We start from the raw sequence: 21,120 nt of genomic DNA, 5'->3' as shown, positions 1-21,120 counted from the left end.
GAATTAAATTCTACAAAGTACCTTATTTTTAAGTTAAAAAACTTAAACACTTAATAGATATGTAATTATTCAGATTTTTTATTCTTCTTTATATATACATAGAGACATTACCTATTTATAGTTCACATATATATAGTACATATTTTTAAATCCTCATACGTTAACCTTTAGAAAAATCAATTGATAAAGATTAAGGCAAAATTAGATAAAGCACTTTTCAGACTAGGATTTATGAAGCCCAGATCTCTTGTCGAGTACATCAAAAGTTTACATATTATAAACATTTGGTCAAGGGCTTTTATTAAAATAGAATTTATGCTCAGAAGGGTTCCATAAGGAAACTTGACTATTTGATTCTTTTTACCATTCATGACTCTAGGATGTGTCATCAGATTATATGAAAATAATGAAGGATGGTTAACTTACACATACATCACCTTAAATTTCAGATTCCCAGTGTTTTAGATTTTTTAAAATTTTAATCCCATGAACTATTTGTGAATGTATGACCATACTAAGGCCAACCAGGAGAAGATGGGGTAATCATCCTGGGTCATGCATGAAAATGTGTAAGATTAGGGTATGTACGAGGGTAGAGAGAATGAATATAGTCCAAGAAGTCAAGTGAAAAGTCAAGGCAGATGAAAGCAAGGAAGCAGTTTATCACTTGTATGTTCATGGAAAACTGTTTTATTATGTTATACTGATTGGTTGGATTTAGAATTCACTGCTTGTTTTCTTAATATTTACAATAAATACCATCTCAAAAATAACAGTGGAAACTAAATCTAGATCAATATTTTTCCTGTGGACACTAGACTCAGAAATGAAATGTATCTCTTGAGTTGCTAGTTTTACACTTTTTTTATTATTTTCCACAGAATGGCCATAATTTAATTTCATTTAATCATAGTGATTCACATCCTTAAATATCGGATTCTTTTCCAAGCCTTATGGTTGGCACTAAGGGAATAAAAAAGACTAAATCAGATCTAAGTGGGTGTGTTGCTCCATGATTATAAAGGCTAGCATTTTGCATTTATACATCGAAATGTCCTTTGTGCTAGAATACATTCTCATTACAAAGAGGAAATCTTAAGGTTGAGCATATAAATAGACTTACAAGAGAAAGTATTCACAAGTAAATAAGTACAATATATGTTTGTATCATTTCAGAATAGGAATTGATCATAACCATAACATATGTCATCATACTTAATTAACAATTATGTTTATGACTAATTTTTAAATTAACTTAATTTTTTGCTTTTACATAACTCTCAGTCACTGGGTATCAGTAGCAATATTGCTTTGCCACCAACAATTCTACAGAAATACTACGATAATTTATTTCTTCAGTTGCATTATATAAACTAACATTTTGAGAAAAGATTTTAAATTGGTAGCTATGAGTTTCAGCATTCAATAAAAACTCTTGTTTGCATGGAAATGTAAGAAACTATAGTTCAAAATTAATGCATGTCTTCTGTGTGTGAACTACATTAAAAAATGTATCCCCAGAGTCATATTTCAGAACTATATACTGTAAAGGTTTTAACCATATTAAGTCAGCATAAATTTTGAGGGTGGGGAAAAAGGGTCATTTGAAAGCAAATCTCTTTAAAAAAGAAAACCTTTTAGTTCAAACATCAGGATGTATTTTAATGATGTTTGAAAAAAAAATCTCCTTTCACTTGAGCATAAGAAAATGCTAGAAGCTTTTAGATAATATGAGCCAACTAATCCAGCACTTTATAGGCCCTCCGTAAAGTAGTGTATTTTTCCTATGTGACTTAATTCAAATCACTTAGATTAGTTCTGATATCATTCAATACATTGCCAACTGGATAGAGAGTCAGTGCATAGGTCTGTAGCTGATGTATCCTACTTCACTGAAAAGTTTTAGTCAATCCCCTAACCTCTGAACACCCCATGTGTTACCATTGGTAACCACAGCCACCAACTGCCCTCAAGTGGCCTCACAAATGTATTTTGTGTAGCATGAACAGACTTGGTCCACAAACTCTTTGAAATATTGAATATTAGCTGCCAGTATTCAAAAATTAGGAAGATTAATCTAAAAGTTTTCATTTCTAGCTTCCCTTGGAAAAATCAGATTGTTTGACAGCCTTTTATTCCAGCAGGTCAACAGTCCACTGGAGCTGAACATTATTAGCTGCTGTAACATAAAACATCATCGCTAGCTTAACAAAGTCCTCACCATCCCGGCTGCTTGTCTGCCCTTCTCCGTCTGTCTCTTTCCCACTGCATTTCTGTGCACATGGCTTGTTTCTGTCATATATGTTCCCTGCCTGGTCTCTGTAGGCAAGTGAATTTGCAACCCCTAATCCCTACCCGTATCTGGTATTGAACTTCAACCACCTGGACCATTGCTTCTACCTTTCCTGCCACCTTCAGAAACTTGCCCTCTTTGGTCACGACCTCATTGTATCTTCAGCCTCTCCCCCTCTTAGAATTACTTTGCATTTCCACACTTTACTCACACACCCCTGGGATAACTGTTCTACCACTTTCTTATCACAACCAGACTTCTCCAAAGGCGGGGGGGGGGGGGGGGGGGGGGGCGGGGAGCTCTCATCTTAATCTCGTTAACTCTTAAGTTTTTGTAATTTGTCTAATTCATCTTTATATTAGAATAGGATTTGTGCCCTATTTATTTTTATAATACTTCATGTTACCCTAAAGTAATACCCATTTAGGAAATATTTGATGAATAAATGAGTAGTAATAGTAGAAATAGAAGGCTGTGTTGGAGAAAAATAAGAAAAATTTGAACCAAGCAAGGATTATACTTGTTTTTGCTATAACAACCTTGACCACTCATCTTCCTGGCTCTACTTCAAGAAATTATGATCACTACCTCACAGCACCAAGCAAAGGACAGTATCTACTGCAGCAATTAAAATCTGTTAGAATAGGTTGATTTTTTAATAAAGTGCTAAAGCATGTCACTTTGTCTCCACCTGATGCAAGTACCAATATCGATGTCCTTCTACTCAAATTTCCACAGTGGCCGATGTCCACAGTAAACAATAATTAGCAGGACTCTGTTCCAAGACCTGACAGGAATAATTCTGTATTGTTGCTATGAGATTTCAGTTAGAGAATTCAAATATGTTCCTTTACTCATCGACAGGGAAATGTAATTGCGCAAATTTTCTAACTATGACTGTTCGTCATACGTTTTTGTTTTTTTTTTTTTTTTCCCTTGTGAGACAGTCTTGCTCTGTCGCCCCGGGTACAGTGCAGTGGCATCATCATAGCTCACTGCAACCTCAAACTCCTGGGCTCAAGTAATCCTCCTGTATCCGCCTCCTGAGTAGCTGGGGCTACAGGCACTCGGCACCACAACCAGCTAATTTTTCTATTTTTAGTAGAGATGGGGGTCTCGCTCCTGCTCAGGCTGGTCGCGAATGCCTCAGCTAAAACGATCCTCCTGCCTCAGCCCATGTTCATTTCTTAACCAATATCATAGATGGACATGCATGCACAAGGTACCTAAAGTAGCATGTAAGTAATCAAAGATGCTATGATTAAAGCCATAAATGTGTAATAAATGTTGAATAAAACTGAAGGTATAGTAATATGTTAAAATATGTAATTTGTTTATTAACTGATCTACAAATAGTGCATTCTCTAGGTCATCTCTACCAGATAGTTGTCCTTCGTATGTACAGTCACTAGAAATTTTCTGTATATTAATAAAATAATCAATAAATGTTTATATCTAAAACTCTAACTTTCTTTATTTTGCAGCACTCTCAACAATAACAACATCACTAGACTTTCTGTGGCAAGTTTCAACCACATGCCTAAACTTAGGACTTTGTAAGTAGTCAACAATATATGTGAAGATCAACTTAATCAATTAAGGGTTCCCTTAAGTATTATTTTTATTAAGCAAAGAACAGGAGCACTCGTTTATGAGGTAGACAAGGAAAACACAACTTTAGAAAATTCTGGATATGATATTTGAGAAAATGAACTATTACTCTGGAAACGAGAAAGCTCTCTTTTAAATAATATGCATTGTGGGAAGTTTGGAGTGGGGAAAAAAAACATTTACTTTGAGCTATTGTGGAGGTCACATTTCATTAAGAAATGGAAGACTCCTTGATTGGCTGTCAGAAATGATAAATGAGAAATCTTTATGATTTTATTACTGTACTGCAGGCAGACCTAATAAAGCTAAACTGGCTCTCCAACATTCTTTGTAACATAAAATTACAGCATCACCCTCTAGTGCTTCTATAATTAAGGTTATGTCAGCATGTAAATTTAAAAATATCTTTTTGGGGGTTACGGACAGACATTGAGATATTTTTAGTGAATAAAAATGATTCTGTAATAAAGTATTGTCTACAGCCATTTTTTTTCCCTCTTGAACAAAAAGTAATCCTTTAAGTCCAGGTGGTGGTATTTAGTTATAGCACTTTCAGAGGTAAATCTCATTTGAACTGAGTTTCAGAATCACCTTGACCTAAAAAATATATTTACAGATATGTGGAACATGGTTGGAGACAAAACCAAGGCATTGGACTTCTTGAAAAAAATGTGTTTTTAAGTAGGGTAAATATATTTTGATTAGATTTTCAAAATATTTCTCATTTTATAATAACATAATAGCTTAGCACTGCAACATATTATATTTATTTTCTTTCTTTAATAAAAAAATCAGTTGAATTACCAGCTCTTTAATGAATTTGACAAAGTCAATCTTAATGCCATTTTTTCTTCACTGTAATTTAACTTTGTATATAAAACACATTATTATAATTCTCTTGTAGTATGATTTAGCAAAATAAAGGAATTCTAAAAGTATACAAACATAACTAAATTTTGTTTTCTTGGGACTATCAAATTAAGACGAATCTGACTGAATTAACAGTCTGGTTCACTCAAACTATAGTTTCCCGTTAACTTCAGGTAATTTTTTTTAAAAAAATTGATCAAACTTTCGATCCTTGAAAAAAATAAAGCCACTGAAACTATAAAAGCATCTATCATTTGAAATTTGATAGTGTCTGTTATTTTCTTGTAGAAATCCGCTAATTTGTCTTACTAATCAGGTTTTTAAATTTTTATGTTCTTTTTCTCATTTCAAATTCGTGCACAGCTAATTGTAATTTTTGTAATGTGCTTGGTTTAGACAGGAATATTTAGAGAACAAGGATGTAGAATGTGCTACGGTGGCTTCCAAAGGATAGCATTCTGACTTCCAAGTGAATGGAGCTGGAGGTCACCCAATTTCCCCAAAATGCAGCTTTTTGTTCTGTGACATACCTTCTAGTTTTGATGCAAAAGCATCTGTTCTTTATCTAATGTCTGAAGGAGAATGTAAAGCAGTCATCTAACTTTGAATCCTTTACTTTGGTTGGTTCGTTATTCTGTAGTATCGTTGCTACTTAAAAATTCCATTTTTATAGCCCAATTATCTTTCTGGACTGAGTTCCATGTTTTAATATCCATTACTGTTATTGGGTTAGAATTGAACACATCAGCTAAAAAGGACTAAAATGGTATTACTGTATCGTAGATGATTCTGGGAATGGTGCCTTGATTTATAGCTTTGGATGTCCTTTTCTTTAGTTTGAGAAAACATAAAAGCCAGTTTGAAGTCATTTACCTAATTTAGTGGATACATTTGTCTGATGTTATATTAATGGAGAAGTCCTATTTGCCACTTGGAAGAAATCCATGATCTTGTACAGATCCTGCCTCCATAGAGGGGACTCACTTAATTCCTTCACTCCCAGCCACTTGTGCCTTTTAATTTCAGTCTTTGCTCTTGAGGATAGGTCTCCACCAGCGAAAGCAGCTAATCCCTTTTCTGTGACGAAGCAAAAGAAGGAAATCAGAATAGGGATGTTAAAAGCATTTTATATTGAATTATTATTCTATCTTGTTCAGCAAAAAATGAAAGTGACCTGCTAAAAAGATTTTGCAAGCAGTTTCTATAGAGGCTCATAATGGCAGGACTTACTGATATTTCAAACTGGGAGTCACAACTTTTATTAACTGGCCCCCTCCCCTTGCCTTCCCACTCTCCCACCCCACCCCCATTGGCTCTAGTATGTTGGGACCGCAGAACAGTTTGGTTTGGATGTATTTGTTTTCTCAGTACGCTTTTGAATGAACATAGGTGAAATTATTTTACGGTCATTTTCAAGCTTCCATGTATTTGCGTAGCTCAGAGCAAATGAAGAGAGACTTCTGTGTTTGTAAGCCTGTTTCATTTTTAGAAAAAAAACGATTGTATCGGAATTTGCTAAGCTTTACGTGCTTCTATGTTAAGAACTAAAGGTAAATAGTATTATTAATGAATTTTTCGAATTTTGAAATAACTATTTTTTGTTTTCTTGCTTTAAACTTGTCTCCTCTCATCTAGTCGACTGCATTCGAACAACCTGTATTGTGACTGCCACCTGGCCTGGCTCTCCGACTGGCTTCGCCAAAGGCCTCGGGTCGGCCTGTACACTCAGTGCATGGGCCCGTCCCACCTGAGAGGCCATAACGTAGCTGAGGTTCAAAAACGAGAATTTGTATGCAGTGGTAAGGGAGAAAGAGGGGTTATGTTATCCTATTATTGTATGCTGTCACGTAATGGAATGTGAACAGTGCATGCTTCAAAGGCTTTGATGTTGTTCACTAACATGTGCAATTATGCACTAATCACTCTATGGAGGTCCTCTTTTTTAGTGATAATAATATTTTCTAAGATGTTTGTACACTGGCTGGCAACTACTGATTACTTGCATCTAAATTATGATCAAAGATTTTTCAGTTTTTACTCCAGGAAAACATAGGAAATTCCTAGATTATGGTTTTACTTTAACTCATTATTTTACCTTTAAGTAACAATTATAGCTACTTTTATGTTAATAATTGAAAAATTATTAGATAATCCTGAATCCTTGCTGTGAAATTCAGAGACAAATGCAAGCATAGTTGCAAAGTATACTTTTCCTATATACATATATAATAATGGTTCAATTTTACTTAAAACAAATAATAAGTGACTAGCTATAGTAACAAAAATCTGAAAACAAAAATAAGACATGGGCTATGTCTAATTTCAATAGCCAACATTTACTGAGTTTTTCTATGTGCTTAAGCAGCAATCTGAGTATTTCACATATATTTACTGCATTTCACTTCCTTCATAACATCTGAATGAGAAATATATTATTATCTCTATATTAGAGATTAAAATGCTGTGAAAAAGAAAAACCTTCCAAAGTTTATATAGTTGAGTCCAAGGATCCCTACTCAGCCAGTCTGATTCCTGTTTTTATTTATATCTATGTATATAGTAATGTATTTGTTTATATTTATATATCCACATTATTACATAACATATTTTATGAATATAGAGCTGGTTCTGCTTCAGAAGTGTCTATTCAAAATATAATATAACAAATTATTATTTTTATGTATATAAAATACAGATAATGCATCATAAATAGTTGAGTGTTTTTGAAAAGCCATGGGGAGACATTGCTAGCACTTGATTCTATTTTATTGTTATCTTTTGTACCCTTTTATGTATTTTTCCACACATTTTATAAGCTAAACAAAATCGTCTTACAATATCATGGAATGTTTGATTGCTTTTTAAAAAATTAAATAATGAAATAACTAACAATTCGTTACTAACCACTTTTTTCTCTCTTCACTTTTTCCTTCCTGTTTTCTAGATGAGGAAGAAGGCAAGTTCACGTTTCTTTTTTAGACTGAGGATATTTTTGTAGAGTTTGAGAGCTCGTTTAAAGGGACAGGGTTAACAACTAGCTAGCAGCCTCTTTCTGGCACATCACCTTCACTGGGGACCTTTCCCAGCAGAGGGGCGCGGGCAGTCTCTGTTCTCTAGAAACCATGAATTTGCAGATGCCTATTTGGTAGAGCCCTGCTGACATTCTGGTGCTCATCTTTCAAGCAGTAAAATCTCATGTCAAAATAGCTTTGTTTCCAAATACTGAGTAGTAAAAAATACATACCTGAAGGTAACTACTTGTGCTAAAATTTTAATCATGTGAAGCTCAAAAAAGAATTATATAGATTAATAATTACAAAGTGACATGACACAAATTATTATAGTAACTTCAAAGTGGTAATTTTTTACTTATCCAGACATAATATTTAGGGTTATCTAATTTTCCTCCACATTATTGGCACATGATTACTTAATTTGAGCAACAGTAATATTCTACCAAGACGGAAGTGTTAGTATTTTCCTTTTGTTTTTTAAGACAAAGTAAATTAAACCACATAAATTTGATAAAGACCAAACTCTGTTTGAGCTTATTTGAAATGAATATATGTTAGTTTGAAATTGCTGGGGTTTTTTGAGGAGGGGGCTGGAAATCAGAATAATTTGGAATAGAATTCTGGTTTTAAAACTGAATTTAGCCTATCTCAATTTTTTCAAATTTTAAAAATTACCACTTTTATGACCAGATTTTAAAATCTCATTTGCCTTGTTGACCTAAAAAGATAAATGCATGCCTCCTAAAATAATAGTTTAGAAATATAGGACCATTTTATGATCAGGTATTTAGAGAAATTTATTCCTGTCACATGCTTTATTATTTAAGCTAAGTCTGCATGTTCCACAATTATGAAATTCAGGAGGAAAAATATAATTGCTGTTCATTTCTTTTTTAGGTCACCAGTCATTTATGGCTCCTTCTTGTAGCGTTTTGCACTGCCCTGCCGCTTGCACCTGTAGCAACAATATCGTAGACTGTCGTGGGAAAGGTCTCACTGAGATCCCCACAAATCTGCCAGAGACCATCACAGAAATGTACGTGCCCCGAAATTTTTTTTCTTATCCCTCCACCTCCCCAGTGAATCAACCCTTAATTTTCTTTAGGAGATTCTGGGTTTATCAAAGGCACATCGGATCAATTAACTTAAACAAATGTTCCTTTCAGAAGTGTATTGACCTTTATTCTGTTCAATTAAATATATATCTTGTTTAAGTGGCTAGGATTTGGCGGGGGCCGGGGGAACAGGTAGAATGAAAAGGAAAGCATTTTAAGGAATAATAGTACTTTCTCCACCTCAAGAAGGGGTCATTAGGCTATTTAGGAAAAATAAAACGAACAGGATGATTTGTATCTTGTCCATCCTCTCTGATCTGTAGATCTGCTGTTACCCATTTGCAGTTTGGTGCAGTGGGAGTACAGAGAGATAGAGCTGCTTTAACAAACCACAGAAACAAGAGAGCAAGATGCTGCTCTGCCTCCTCAAAAGCTCATGTTTTAAAATGCAGTTTCACTAGTTTGTTCGAATTGATAATTCAATGCAAAGTGTAAAAACAATAATATTATTAAGTCAAGTATAAAGAATTTTTTTTAATTAGTGGGAATTTTAGCCTATTTGAGCTGATAACTACCTCCATCAAAAGTGAAATTCTCATGATAAGGTATTGTATACATGTTTGGTGTGCAGCTGCTGAATGCGTTTCTATGTCCTCGCCAAATATAAGTCATGTGGATAAAACAAGGTCACATATGATGCAAAATGGAATGCTTTTACCATCTGGGGAAGTAAGCACTAGGGAAAATCTTTACCTCAATATCCATTTATTAAGAAAGCCCCTCTTAACCACCCAGCCCATCATATTCTTGTTTTATAGGCTGCTTCTAAATTGTAACTAAAGAAATGATTTTGGATGTTCTTGGATGAAATAATAAAATGGGAACAGCTTCGTGTGATAGGCCTACAAAGTAGGCAAAAAAAAAAAAATGTTATTTTTAAAAACTTCTCATTTTTTAACCAGTTTGTTTAATTGCTATAATAATGTAACTGCTCTAATTTATATGAAAATAACCTTAGTTCACAAGACCTATGACCATCATTTTAAAGTACCTAATATGTGCTTTACAGTGGGCTTAGAGCTTCGCAGTGTAAGACATGATTCTCTGCAGAAACTCTAGAATCTGTAGAGATTTGACACAGATGCCAAATAATGTAGGCACATAATAATATTATTCTCATCAAAATTTAAATTGTTGTGACACTACGTCTCCAATATAAGACATTTATAAGTATTTTTTTAGCTGAATCTTGAAAGAAGAATAAGATACAATTTGGGATGAGTGGGTGACATTCCTGAAAGAGAAATGTTGGCAGCAAAGGGCAGAGGTGGCAGTGAGCATTATTATGTTTGAGAGACTGTGCAGTTGAACCTAATTAGAACAATAGGTTCATGTTGTGACATCATGGAAAATAATGCCCTAAAAAGGACATCTGCATCTAATTTTAAAGCCACAGATAACTTAAGGCCTTTAAGCTTAGTCAGAAGATATTAGATGTGATAAAGTAGATAGTAGAAAGATACAGTGAGTTTTTTAATAAGGGAGTAGTATATTCATTTATCCAGGCAGGAGCATTTATTAAGTAACCACTTACTAAATAAAGGCACTATGAATTCTCCAGAGATCTTCTATCAAGTAGCTAACAAATTTGACATGCAAATTAAAAATTATGAAATGAAGTACAAAGTAAAAAAGTCAATGTACACTATTTTGGTCATGGGTACACCCAAAGCCCAGACCTCACCACTATACAACATACCCATGTAACAAAACTTGACTGTATTCTCTTAAATCTATTGAAATTAAAAAAAAAACGTTCTAAGAGATGAACACATCTAGTTCAAGGTATTGTAGAGGACATAAAGTGGAGGGCAAGATACAGTGGTTAATTACAATCAGAAAGTTTTCATTAGAACCCCAGGTTTACCTACCATTTACTATCTGTGAGACTGTGGCAAGTTACTTGTCCTCTATGAGCCTGTCTCCTCATCTAAAACTAGGGGTTATGGTCAGTTTGAAACTAAGTAATTAACACATGTACAGCTATATGTGGTTAGCATAGTCATTATATAAATGATACATTAATCATGGAAGCCTTCTTGTGGAAGTTAACATCCAAGCTAGGCCTTGAAAGATAGGTAGCAAATGTAAATACAGAGATGAGAAAGGGGATTTCAGAATTAATAGATGACCACGAGCATAGGCAATAGCAATGAAAGTACCAGACATTCTCAAGCAGGACCTGGCTGGTATTTGATGCCTGAGATAGTACTGGAAAATGAAGTTGGAAAGGTAGATTGGAGCCAATTCATGGAAGCTCTTGTTAGTATAAGGAACTTAGACTTTATTTGAAATGCATTTGAGCATAGGAATCTTCTAGAAGAATTAGTGTGATAGATGCCTGACAGTGATTTGGCGAAAGGAGAGAATGCAAGCTGAGATGTCAGAAGAGCAGGAGCTAGTCAGTAACAGTAGGGATGGTGATGTGGAAACAGACATGATAGTTACTGTACAGGCAGAATTAATGGGACTTGACATTTATTGAAATGAGGGAGTAATGGAGAAAAATAAACCAAAGATGATGTTGATGCCAGAGTTTCAGGTATGAGTGATAGGCAGGTTGTGGTTATATCATTGCATTTAAGAAGCTGAGGAACAGACCGATCCTGGGGAGAATGATGATGGTGAGCTCAATCTGTAAAATACTGAACTACTAATGACACATCCAGCAGTACTAAAAGAATACAGATTATAATAAGTTTGGAGCAAGTCAAAAACTTGAGACAAGTATTTCAGGGTAATTAACATTATAAAAAAACAAAGTTGATAGTTGAAGCCATCAATTTTCCAATGAGAAGGAGAGTAAGAAAAGAGATGCCCAAGAACCTAAATAAAAACAGCAAAGGGCTCTAACAGGTCAGAGAGGAAGGGTTTTCTAGGAAAAATGATTTGCAGAGGCAGATACTGCTGCTAATGAACCAATCTGAAACCTAAGAAGTCTTTGAACTTGTCCAGCATATTGTTCTTGGAGTATTCAATTTTGATAGAATGGTTGGTTAGTAAGCCACTTTTTAGAGTGCTAAGAAAGGGAGTATTGATGAATATTGGAGAGACCGGATATGGAGCAGTTTGAAGAGTTTGGCTGAGAAAAGATTTTTTAAAAATCCTTTAAAAAAAAAAGACAGTTGTTGCTATAAAGAACAAACTTGGGTTTATTTTAAGATGAAAAAAACCTACAACCATTAGAAAGTCAGAAAGAAAGAATAGGTTTAAAGAGAAATGTGAAAGGGTTAGAAGATACATGTGGGAGCAAGATGATTCTGGACACAGGAGGGAATCGATCCAATCCAGATCATAGGAAGGGAGAACAAAAAGCTGCTGTAGGTAGACAAAAGGAGAGAATAAGTTGTAGACATAACATATTGAAAGCAATATGAGACATTTAAAATGGTTTATGTTATGTAGTCTATTTTATTTTTATCGTAATGCTTTTCTTCTATTTAGTATGCTCTTTAGATCTTGTGTAATGGTTGGATTTAGTAGCATAAAAGTTACACTAAATAACATGTCCCATTGGGTTTGCCATGTCGAGGAGGTGGTGTAGCAGGTAATGATACAATAAATTAAATTTATAAGGAGAGATGAAAACATATGTGAAGCTCTAGGTGAATTTTACTTCTCTGATTATTACATTATCAGCTTTATCAGTAGAGCATCTGGTAATAAATTATATTGATCTTCAACAAAATACCTCCATTTTCATTCATTATAGTCCATAACTTACTAGCTTAGTAATTCATTTTTTTATTACTCTCTTATTTTTTATAAGAATAAAGAACATCAGTAAGATTATGAAATGTGGAAATGAAGCTATATACATCTTTTTATCTTTATAGATTCAAGGTTTTTAATACATGATGAACTGAAAATTATAAATTCCCCTCCATATTATTCACATATATTTCTTAAGTCTGGATTTTTAACATAAATTGTCAGTAGAATTTCTTTATTGTAAGTTATCAAATACTTCATTTAATAATGTTGACTTGATTTCCTGCTGTGTGATGTCTTTATTCTTGCACCTGTCTCAATATAATTCTAGAAAAAAAGAAAGCATGTATATGCTATATGGGAGTGATAAACTGCCTATAAATCTAGGTAGAAAAAACATGATTCATTCTTTTTTATTCTACATTGTGTTTGCAACTACAAATTCATGCTTCTGGTATACACTAACACAATTATTTGTTAAACTATAGAAATGAAATATTCTTTTAAAGTCAGAATTGAAATAATTTGGAGAAGGAATAATAGAAAGAGACTAACATTTATCTAACACCTGTACTGCTGTATACTGTATACACATTATATAATTTGATCTTCTCATTGACCTGTGATGGGGTATTTATGAAATTAAATAAAATATGAAAACTAATGCAGAGGCATATGCCAGATAAAGACTGGTGGTTTTCTCCAAGAGGCCTCATTATACCGATTATTTTACCATGGTCCAGGAGCTGCCTTCCCATTTGTAGGCTAGGAATCTAATTTGATTGCACCTAATTATCACATTTTGTAATTATGTAAGTATTTGTGTGTTTCTTTTTTAACATCTGTCTTCCCTACTAAAGTTATAAGCTCTACAAAGGCAGGAACCAGTTCTGTTCTGATCACTACTAGATACCCAGCAAGAAATTTAGTACCTTAGCACATAGCAAGCACTTGATAAATATTTATTGGGTGAATGGATAACTTAAAAATTAATTAAATGTGTAGAGCAGATTTGTCTCTGAAAAGATGGACCTATATTAACCAAGATTAATAAATAAAACCATAAGGAGAAGCCTGTTATCACCTGTAAACAAATTGGTACTTTTTAAGCATAATATCAGTTAAGAGAAAAGTTAGATGAATATAATGTTTAATGGCATGGGCTAAAATGCTGCTAGAATACTAAAACTTCATTAATAAAATTTCCCTGTTCCTCATACTGGTTTGGATTCCACTCTCTATGTATTTCTATATTTTTTGCTTTGTTCTCAGCTGACCAAGCCAGCAGCTAATAGATACCCTTTTGTTGAGATATATTAATTATTGCAATCATCTTACAAATAAGTTTTAGACATCTTTCTCTAAAGTCATATTTCCTCTGTAAGGAAACCTATAGACATTTAACTCAAATCTCTCAAAGACTGACAATTTTATTTTTTAAGAAAAAATGTTTTCATTATTTATTTAAAAAAAGAGTCAAAAAAATTAAGAAATTTCTTAAAGAAAAAAAAAATCAATTGAGAAGTGATTAAGTTGGCTTCAATCTTAGATTTTCTTGATTCCAAAGCCTGTGTTCCTTCCTTGATTAAGCTGTAAGAGGGGTAACCATAACTTGGTCTTGCTGGGAGGAAAAATTGAAAAAATCATGAAGAGACTGATACTCAGAAAAACAGGACAAAAGATTTGTTAAGAAATTTACCTATGAAGAGAACTTAGAAGAAGCAGAGAGAAAAACAAAGTGTTAACATATAAGATTGTTTGCAAAACTGAGAGCTGCTTTATATTACTTTGTATTTAGAACTACTAATTGTCATCTTTCCTATTCTCTATTAAATGTTCTCATATCTGAATTTTCTCTGCACAAAACTCATCAAAGTTTAATATTTTAATTAATGTGAAACTATCCCATTAGACTGCAAGCTTGATGAGGGCAAAACCATGTCTATTTTCCTCACCAATTCTGCCGTAATACTTAGCGTAGTGTGGGTGGGGAGAACAGTGTTGTGAGAAGGTGGAGGAGGTCTCAGGCATGCCATCTGGAGAGCCTCCAACTCTCCATTTTTCATAGTAAAAAAAAAAAAAAAAAGTGACAAAGCAATATGGACCAATGTCGACAATATAGAGGGGGAAAATAGAATGTGTAATGTAATAAAATTAGGTGTAAAATAAAGAAGCTGTTGCTCCCTGAAAATCTTCCCAGCCGTTTGCTGCTTTGAACTCTGCTGATTGAAAACTTTGTTTGCAAACAGATGGAATGCCACAGGCAAGTCCATACAGGATCTGGTCCATGGCAACAAAATCACTAATAGCAAACTGATTATATAGATCAAATCCTCAGAATTAATTTCTTAAGTCATATTTTGAGGTATAAAATTTTGAACATGATGTGTTGGATTGCTATAAGGTGGACATTTAGTTCCTTCAATCCAGTTATAAGTTTCCTATGGCATATGGCCTTTTCAAACCATTATGCAAAAGTTTCATAAATCGTGGAGCATAGTTATAAAGAACATAGGTTGTACAATTTAGTATGTCTTGTTTATTCTGATGTCCTCCTGCCTTTATACTTGGCTTCCTTTTCAAGGCTCAGAAGCTGAGAGCCTCACAGTTCTTTCTGTTCACTTACCTGAAAGAAGATCGGGGAAATGTTCAAATTATGAAAACAGAAAGGAAAGTAGCAGAGTTGTCAGACATAAAACCAATCTTGTGAGAGTTGTTTCGATGTTTTCAAAGATGTATTGCAGCATCTCAGAGGTTATAAGACTTTTGTCAGACATGCTATTCAAATAGGTAAAATATAAAGGAAATGCAATTTGTTGAGTAAACTCACTGAACTACTTTTACTGGTCCAGTAATAAAGAAGGCTCTTTCAAAGAGAATCATAATGATGAAGATTGAATATTAGATTTGGAAGTTCTTTTGTCCCTTTACTTTCTCTCGATCACTTGCATGCATAATTGTAAAGAAATGAAAGTAAGAATGATTTTTCAATGCTATATTTGATTTCAACCTGCATTTATAATATGGAACAAAACCTTAAAAATTTCTTTTTTGCCCATTTCTATTTACATAAACGCTTCCTCTCGTATGTACTTATCCCTTTTTGCATGCTATTTCTACATTGCTCCCTCAGAAATTTGAATCCTTAATTATATTAAATAATATTTACTCAGTTTTGAATCCACATATTTCAGAGTCATCTGACTTTCTGTATATAAAGATATGCAAATTAAATTTCATCAACTTGTCTTTAAATAGCCTATTCTGTGCTGGTTGATTTAAAACAATTACAGATACTCATGAAATTAAGCATCCCTTTTAGATTGTTTAGCACATACTTAGTAATATCTCAACTAATAGTACACCTTTCATGCTGTGTAATTAGTTGATTTTATTTTAATTATGCTAAATTTTTAAAAATAAATTTAAAAAATAAACCCACTGTACAATTTGGCCAATTTTTCATAGCACATGTAGATAAACTTGACTTTGTTATCTAGACAATATTGATAAAATATCTAAGTAAGGCAAATGGTACCATTTTTTAATGTAACTTGGTATAAAAGAAGTAAATAGACAATAATCTGTGTTTGTCTTGTTAAATAACAAGTAGGTTGATCATTTCAAAGTGCAATTGTTTTGACTATGAAATAATTTAATTGTAATAAAATGTAATAGAAAATAGGCAGAGTTAAGAAAATGTTATAAAAGTGAAAATATGAGCAATTCTACTTTAGTTCATAGTTTTATTAGAGCACTTGTTAATACCTGGAACACTTGTTAGCATTTTGCAGTTTTACATATTCCTGATATTTTTGTTCCTTCAGGTCCACCCACGGAATCAGCTAACCTATAGCATGGCTTTGGCTTTGCATTTTATATTTTTTACAATTCCATACTCTTCAGATTAGATAATACATAAAACTCTCAATATTTTATGTCTATTAGAAATATGGATGACATAGTACTTTTTACAAAGTATCTTGTGTAGGAGTTAATGTGTTCTTTATGATAAAAAATTTGCCAAAAAATTTTTGAAATTGTTCATTCTGTTTCTTTACTACTGAAACAATATAGAAAGCTATATATTCTCCAAAGGTTAGCAGAACCTTTTAATTTTTCGTACTTTAAAAAACAGTTTTGTCAGTGTTTTTAACATAAACCTGGTTTTAGAAAAGGAGCTATCATTCTGATGTAGGGAATTCGAATTATATTCTCAAATTTTACTCTGAGATCCTCATAATAGCAGAAACTACTTATGTATTCCCCATATGCCATTAAATTACTAGCCCAAGAATATACACAAGTCAATATTAGTTGAACTCTGATTATATGCTAGCATACATATGGCTAGAAAAACAAAATGCCATGATTCTTTTCTGGAATTTTGAATAATTAGATGAGTAGTCATAAAGTCATTTTATATAAAAGAAGTTTTTTCATGTAAACATTAGTCATCATTTTTATTTCCTAATGTTTTTGGGGTTGTATTTTCTTAAGTTTTCATATTATGATTTCATAAGGGCCCAGAAAATGCTACAATAATTTAGCTTCTTGTAAACTGCATAGTACCAATTCATTATTCAGCATGGAAAGCAGAGCTCTCCAGTGTGCTACCTCAGAACAAATGTCTCCGTTAATTCTTAGTTGTCAGTAGCCACACTTAGTATACTCCCTCAGCAACTTTGTTAATTCCACAGCAAAACTGTGCAAGATAAATTGTGTAAAATACATTTATAGATTAAACTATCTTTCAGTAGTTCCATAGACTATGATTGAGTTCACTATTAGTCATTGGAGTGTTTTCATCTATATTTTGACAGAATTCCCAATTTCATATGCATATCCTGAGTAATTTTTAATTGCCTTTGAAGGAATAGTAGAATAGAAAATACTCTACCTTTGAAAGAATAGTAGAAAAATTATCTTTAAAAGGCTATATATATATTCATTACATGCAAAGAAACTGTTTTTATTAAGACTTTGTGTTCATGATAAGAAAATTATTTATTTGTACCTATTTCCCCCTACTTATTTCTTATTTGTACCTAATTTCTCCCAAAATTATGTATGTAACATATACGTAATACATATGTATACCCATACATGCAAACACTTTAAATGCTCTTTTGGTTGAGTTGTGTGATTATTTAAGCAGAAGGCTATATAATGGCTTTTTTAAGAGGAAAAATACAGAAGATTAAATCAAATTTTTGTAATATTAATAGTTAAGTGGAAATGAGTATAATGAAACTATAAATAAATTGGAGAAAAAGAAATATTAAAATGACAAAGGCAGAAATTAAAGTGGTAAGGAAAAACAGAAACCCCAACTCATTTCTCTTAAAAAGTCCTAAGAATTTGATTAATACTATTGCAACAGAAGAAAGACATTTAGAAAAATAGCATTTTTGTTTCATATACTACATACTCAACAAACATTTCTGAGTGCCTACTCTGCGTCAGAACACAGGCCCAGACTTCAAAATGTTTACAGTGGAGAGAATTGAAGCTTTATGCAAACAGAAATTTTAAAACTATGTGATAAGTAATAGAACACATATGCACAAAGAACATAGAGGAAGCCAACCTTGATCTGCCGGGGAGAATCAAGTAGTCTTCAGGTAAGGGGATGTGTTTTGCAGGCAGAGAAATTGGGGACTTTGCTAGACAGAAGAAAGAGCACATACAAAGTCCCAAGAAAGTGATAGGGTACTTTGTTTTGGAGGAATTAAACATTTCTAGTTGTTAGAACATACAGCAGAAGCCAAATCTCAGAGAGACTTCTTCAAGTCATGATGACAGTAGGATACAAGAAAAATTTTTGAGCATGGTAGTAGCATGATTAGATTTATTTGTTAGGAAAAATCACTCTAACGTGGAGTAGAGAGTGGTTTGGAGGAAAGAAGCCCGCTGAGAATGTGATAGCAACAGTCTCTATAGTGATGATGAAGGCAAGCTGAGCAGCAGAGAGTGATGAGAAATTATTCCAAGAGGTAACTCTAGTGCTAATGCAGTTGATTTCCCCCTAGAACTTCTACAGGAAAAAACTGGAAACCCCACAAATGTAAAATAAGACCTGTGTAGACTCTAACATATAAATGAAGATACCTGGGGTCACAGTCATAGTATTATTCATTCTTTGAATGAATGAATGTGTCATTTGATTTTTCAACAATTATGTTATAGATTTATGGCTAATCAGCTGGAAAGACTGAGTTGAAAGTTTATGTAGTTCAAGTACTACCAGTGATCGCAGTGTTATCTAAACTTTAGGAAAGAGATGATGGATAACTTAGGAGAATAACTCAGTGCAGGGATGGGGAAGAATGCAAACTACTATCTACTCATTGAGTAATTGTTAAGTGATGTATAAAGATGATTTTTATAATTTTTTTAAAACAAAAATGATTAGCAAATGGGTGACTTAGCTCAGTGCATAATTCATGGTAAGTGTCTACATTTCATTTAGTTATTAATGAGAAACAAAACAGAACCTCTAAGTGTTTTTCTTTCTTGGGTTGATAAAAAAAATTATATATGAAAAAAAATGTTAGTGACATTATAAATATACTCTGTCCCCCTGAAATCAGTGGGCCATGTGCCTAAGCCCATTTTTTTGCTCTAAGTCTAAACCATTTGATTGCATATATTGAGTATATCTTTGCGTTTGAATAGGTGTCTATGTGAATACATGCATGAAAATTTTAACGCTCACTCAGAAAGCACACACATACCTCATCCACACACACACTCATGCACTCAGACATAGTTTTGTCTTACTGTAAATGCTTTAAGATCAAATGGAAAAAAGAATCATTTCTCAACTATAAAAACATCAATTAAATTTATGCTAAGGGGAATGTATCCTAAAATGACATCACAAGAAATAAAATAAAATTAAGGAAATGAATAATTTTCAGGAACAAGTTTATCCCAAGACAGGGATGCCTGATAACCAATTAGTATAGACACAATCTTAAGGCAAAAATGCTAGCTATATGCAAAGTCTGTCCCTCTAGAGGCCAATATTCACTCAGCTGCTGAAGATAGTTATTAAATTTATAAATTTCTGGAGACTGCAATTACAAAACAGAAATAATATCATAGGCTAAAATATGTTTGGTCATTTTATGAAGGGACATATAAAAGATTTCAGTGGACTGCATTTACTGCCAAAGCTGGACATAACATCCCAGAAATATAAAGTACTTATGCTGGAATTATTATGTAATAGACAAGAGAATCCTTAATGCCAAAGAAATATTGTTATTTCCTCCTTTCCAAATGCTGGGCCAATGTTACCTATGATGAGAATGTATTGGTTATACTGAACAATTTAAGATTCAGAAGCTGGAGTCATTCTTCCTCCCTCCTCTCACTCCATTAAATCTCAGCTTTATTCTCTGGCAGCTGTTTTTGCCATTTACGTTAAAAGCAGATGGAGAAAATGCAAAGAACTGTCAGTTTTATTGCCATGTATAATCAGCATCTGGGCTGTATGTTACAGAAACAATCAATCCAAACAAATACTTTACTGGATTTTATAAAAACTTTTTTTGTGTTTCTAAAATAGTCCCCAAATTAGAGAAAGTGCTATATTTTAATCATGTTGATCACGGACATTGCAAGCAGTTATATTGTTTCAGCTTCAATGTGAGTGGTATATGTGTGTATGTTTTTGATATACAGTTACTGAGTAATCTGCAATCCTGTACAGCTAATCTGTTTAAAAACATCATTTAGAGCCATATATATTTGTTTCACATTAGAGATCAAATCATGTGTCAGGTTTAGTCTTTTTTATAATGTGTGAGTGTATATGTGTGTGTGCATGTGTGTGTGTGTGTAGTAGTCCCCCCTTATCCACGGTTTTGCTTTCTGTAGTTCTAGTTACTCACAGTCAACCACGATCAGAAAATATTAACAGTATTTTGAAAGAAAGAGAGAGACCACATTCACATAACTTTTATTACAGTATATTGTTAATAATTTTTTTACTTTATTATTACTTGTTAATCTCTTACTATGCCTAGTTTATAAGTTAAACTTCATCATAGGTATGAATATATATGAACAAACATAGCATACATAGGGTTCAATACTATCCATGGTTTCAGGATCCACTGACGGTCTTGGAATGTATCCCCTGTGGGTAAAGGGGGACTACTATACATGCTGTAGACTTTTTATTATGTAGTGCTATGTATTATATTTGTGATTAGCTAATACACATACATAGCCCCATATTTTTATTCTTTTGCTATTTTGGGGTAAGAAACAAAATACCATATATATTTTTTGCGCTTCCTATTATTTTGATCAAAACATTTGTGGTAAGTTCTATATTCCTCATTGCTCAGAAAGAGAAACTGACACACAGGAGAAAGAAAGTAACTTTTGTAATGTCCACAGAGCTAATCACTGGCAGATTCTGAATTTAATTCAAGTCTATATGAGTCCAAAGCTCATAATTTTAATCATTAAATGACAATTTTTTTATTTT

General features: G+C 33.1%; 1 protein-coding gene across 4 annotated transcripts in view; it reads left to right on the top strand.

Moving 5' to 3' along the window:
- SLIT2 (slit guidance ligand 2) overlaps positions 1–21,120 on the top strand; it is a 345,922-nt gene that overhangs the window by 219,821 nt on the left and 104,981 nt on the right. For 2 of the 4 annotated variants that reach the window (XM_069493905.1, XM_069493903.1), the window contains exons 7-10: positions 3,778–3,849; positions 6,410–6,573; positions 7,719–7,730; positions 8,686–8,824. In XM_069493905.1, the coding sequence (XP_069350006.1) occupies positions 3,778–3,849; positions 6,410–6,573; positions 7,719–7,730; positions 8,686–8,824 (387 nt within the window). The remainder of the gene's footprint in view (positions 1–3,777; positions 3,850–6,409; positions 6,574–7,718; positions 7,731–8,685; positions 8,825–21,120) is intronic. The other 2 variants (XM_069493906.1, XM_069493904.1) reach the window with 1 other exon arrangement.

This window comes from Eulemur rufifrons, chromosome 19 (genome assembly GCF_041146395.1).
Source record: "Eulemur rufifrons isolate Redbay chromosome 19, OSU_ERuf_1, whole genome shotgun sequence".
Classification (NCBI taxonomy): domain Eukaryota; kingdom Metazoa; phylum Chordata; class Mammalia; order Primates; family Lemuridae; genus Eulemur; species Eulemur rufifrons.
Note: the sequence above shows the minus strand (reverse complement) of the source record. Positions and strands in the feature narration are given on the sequence as shown.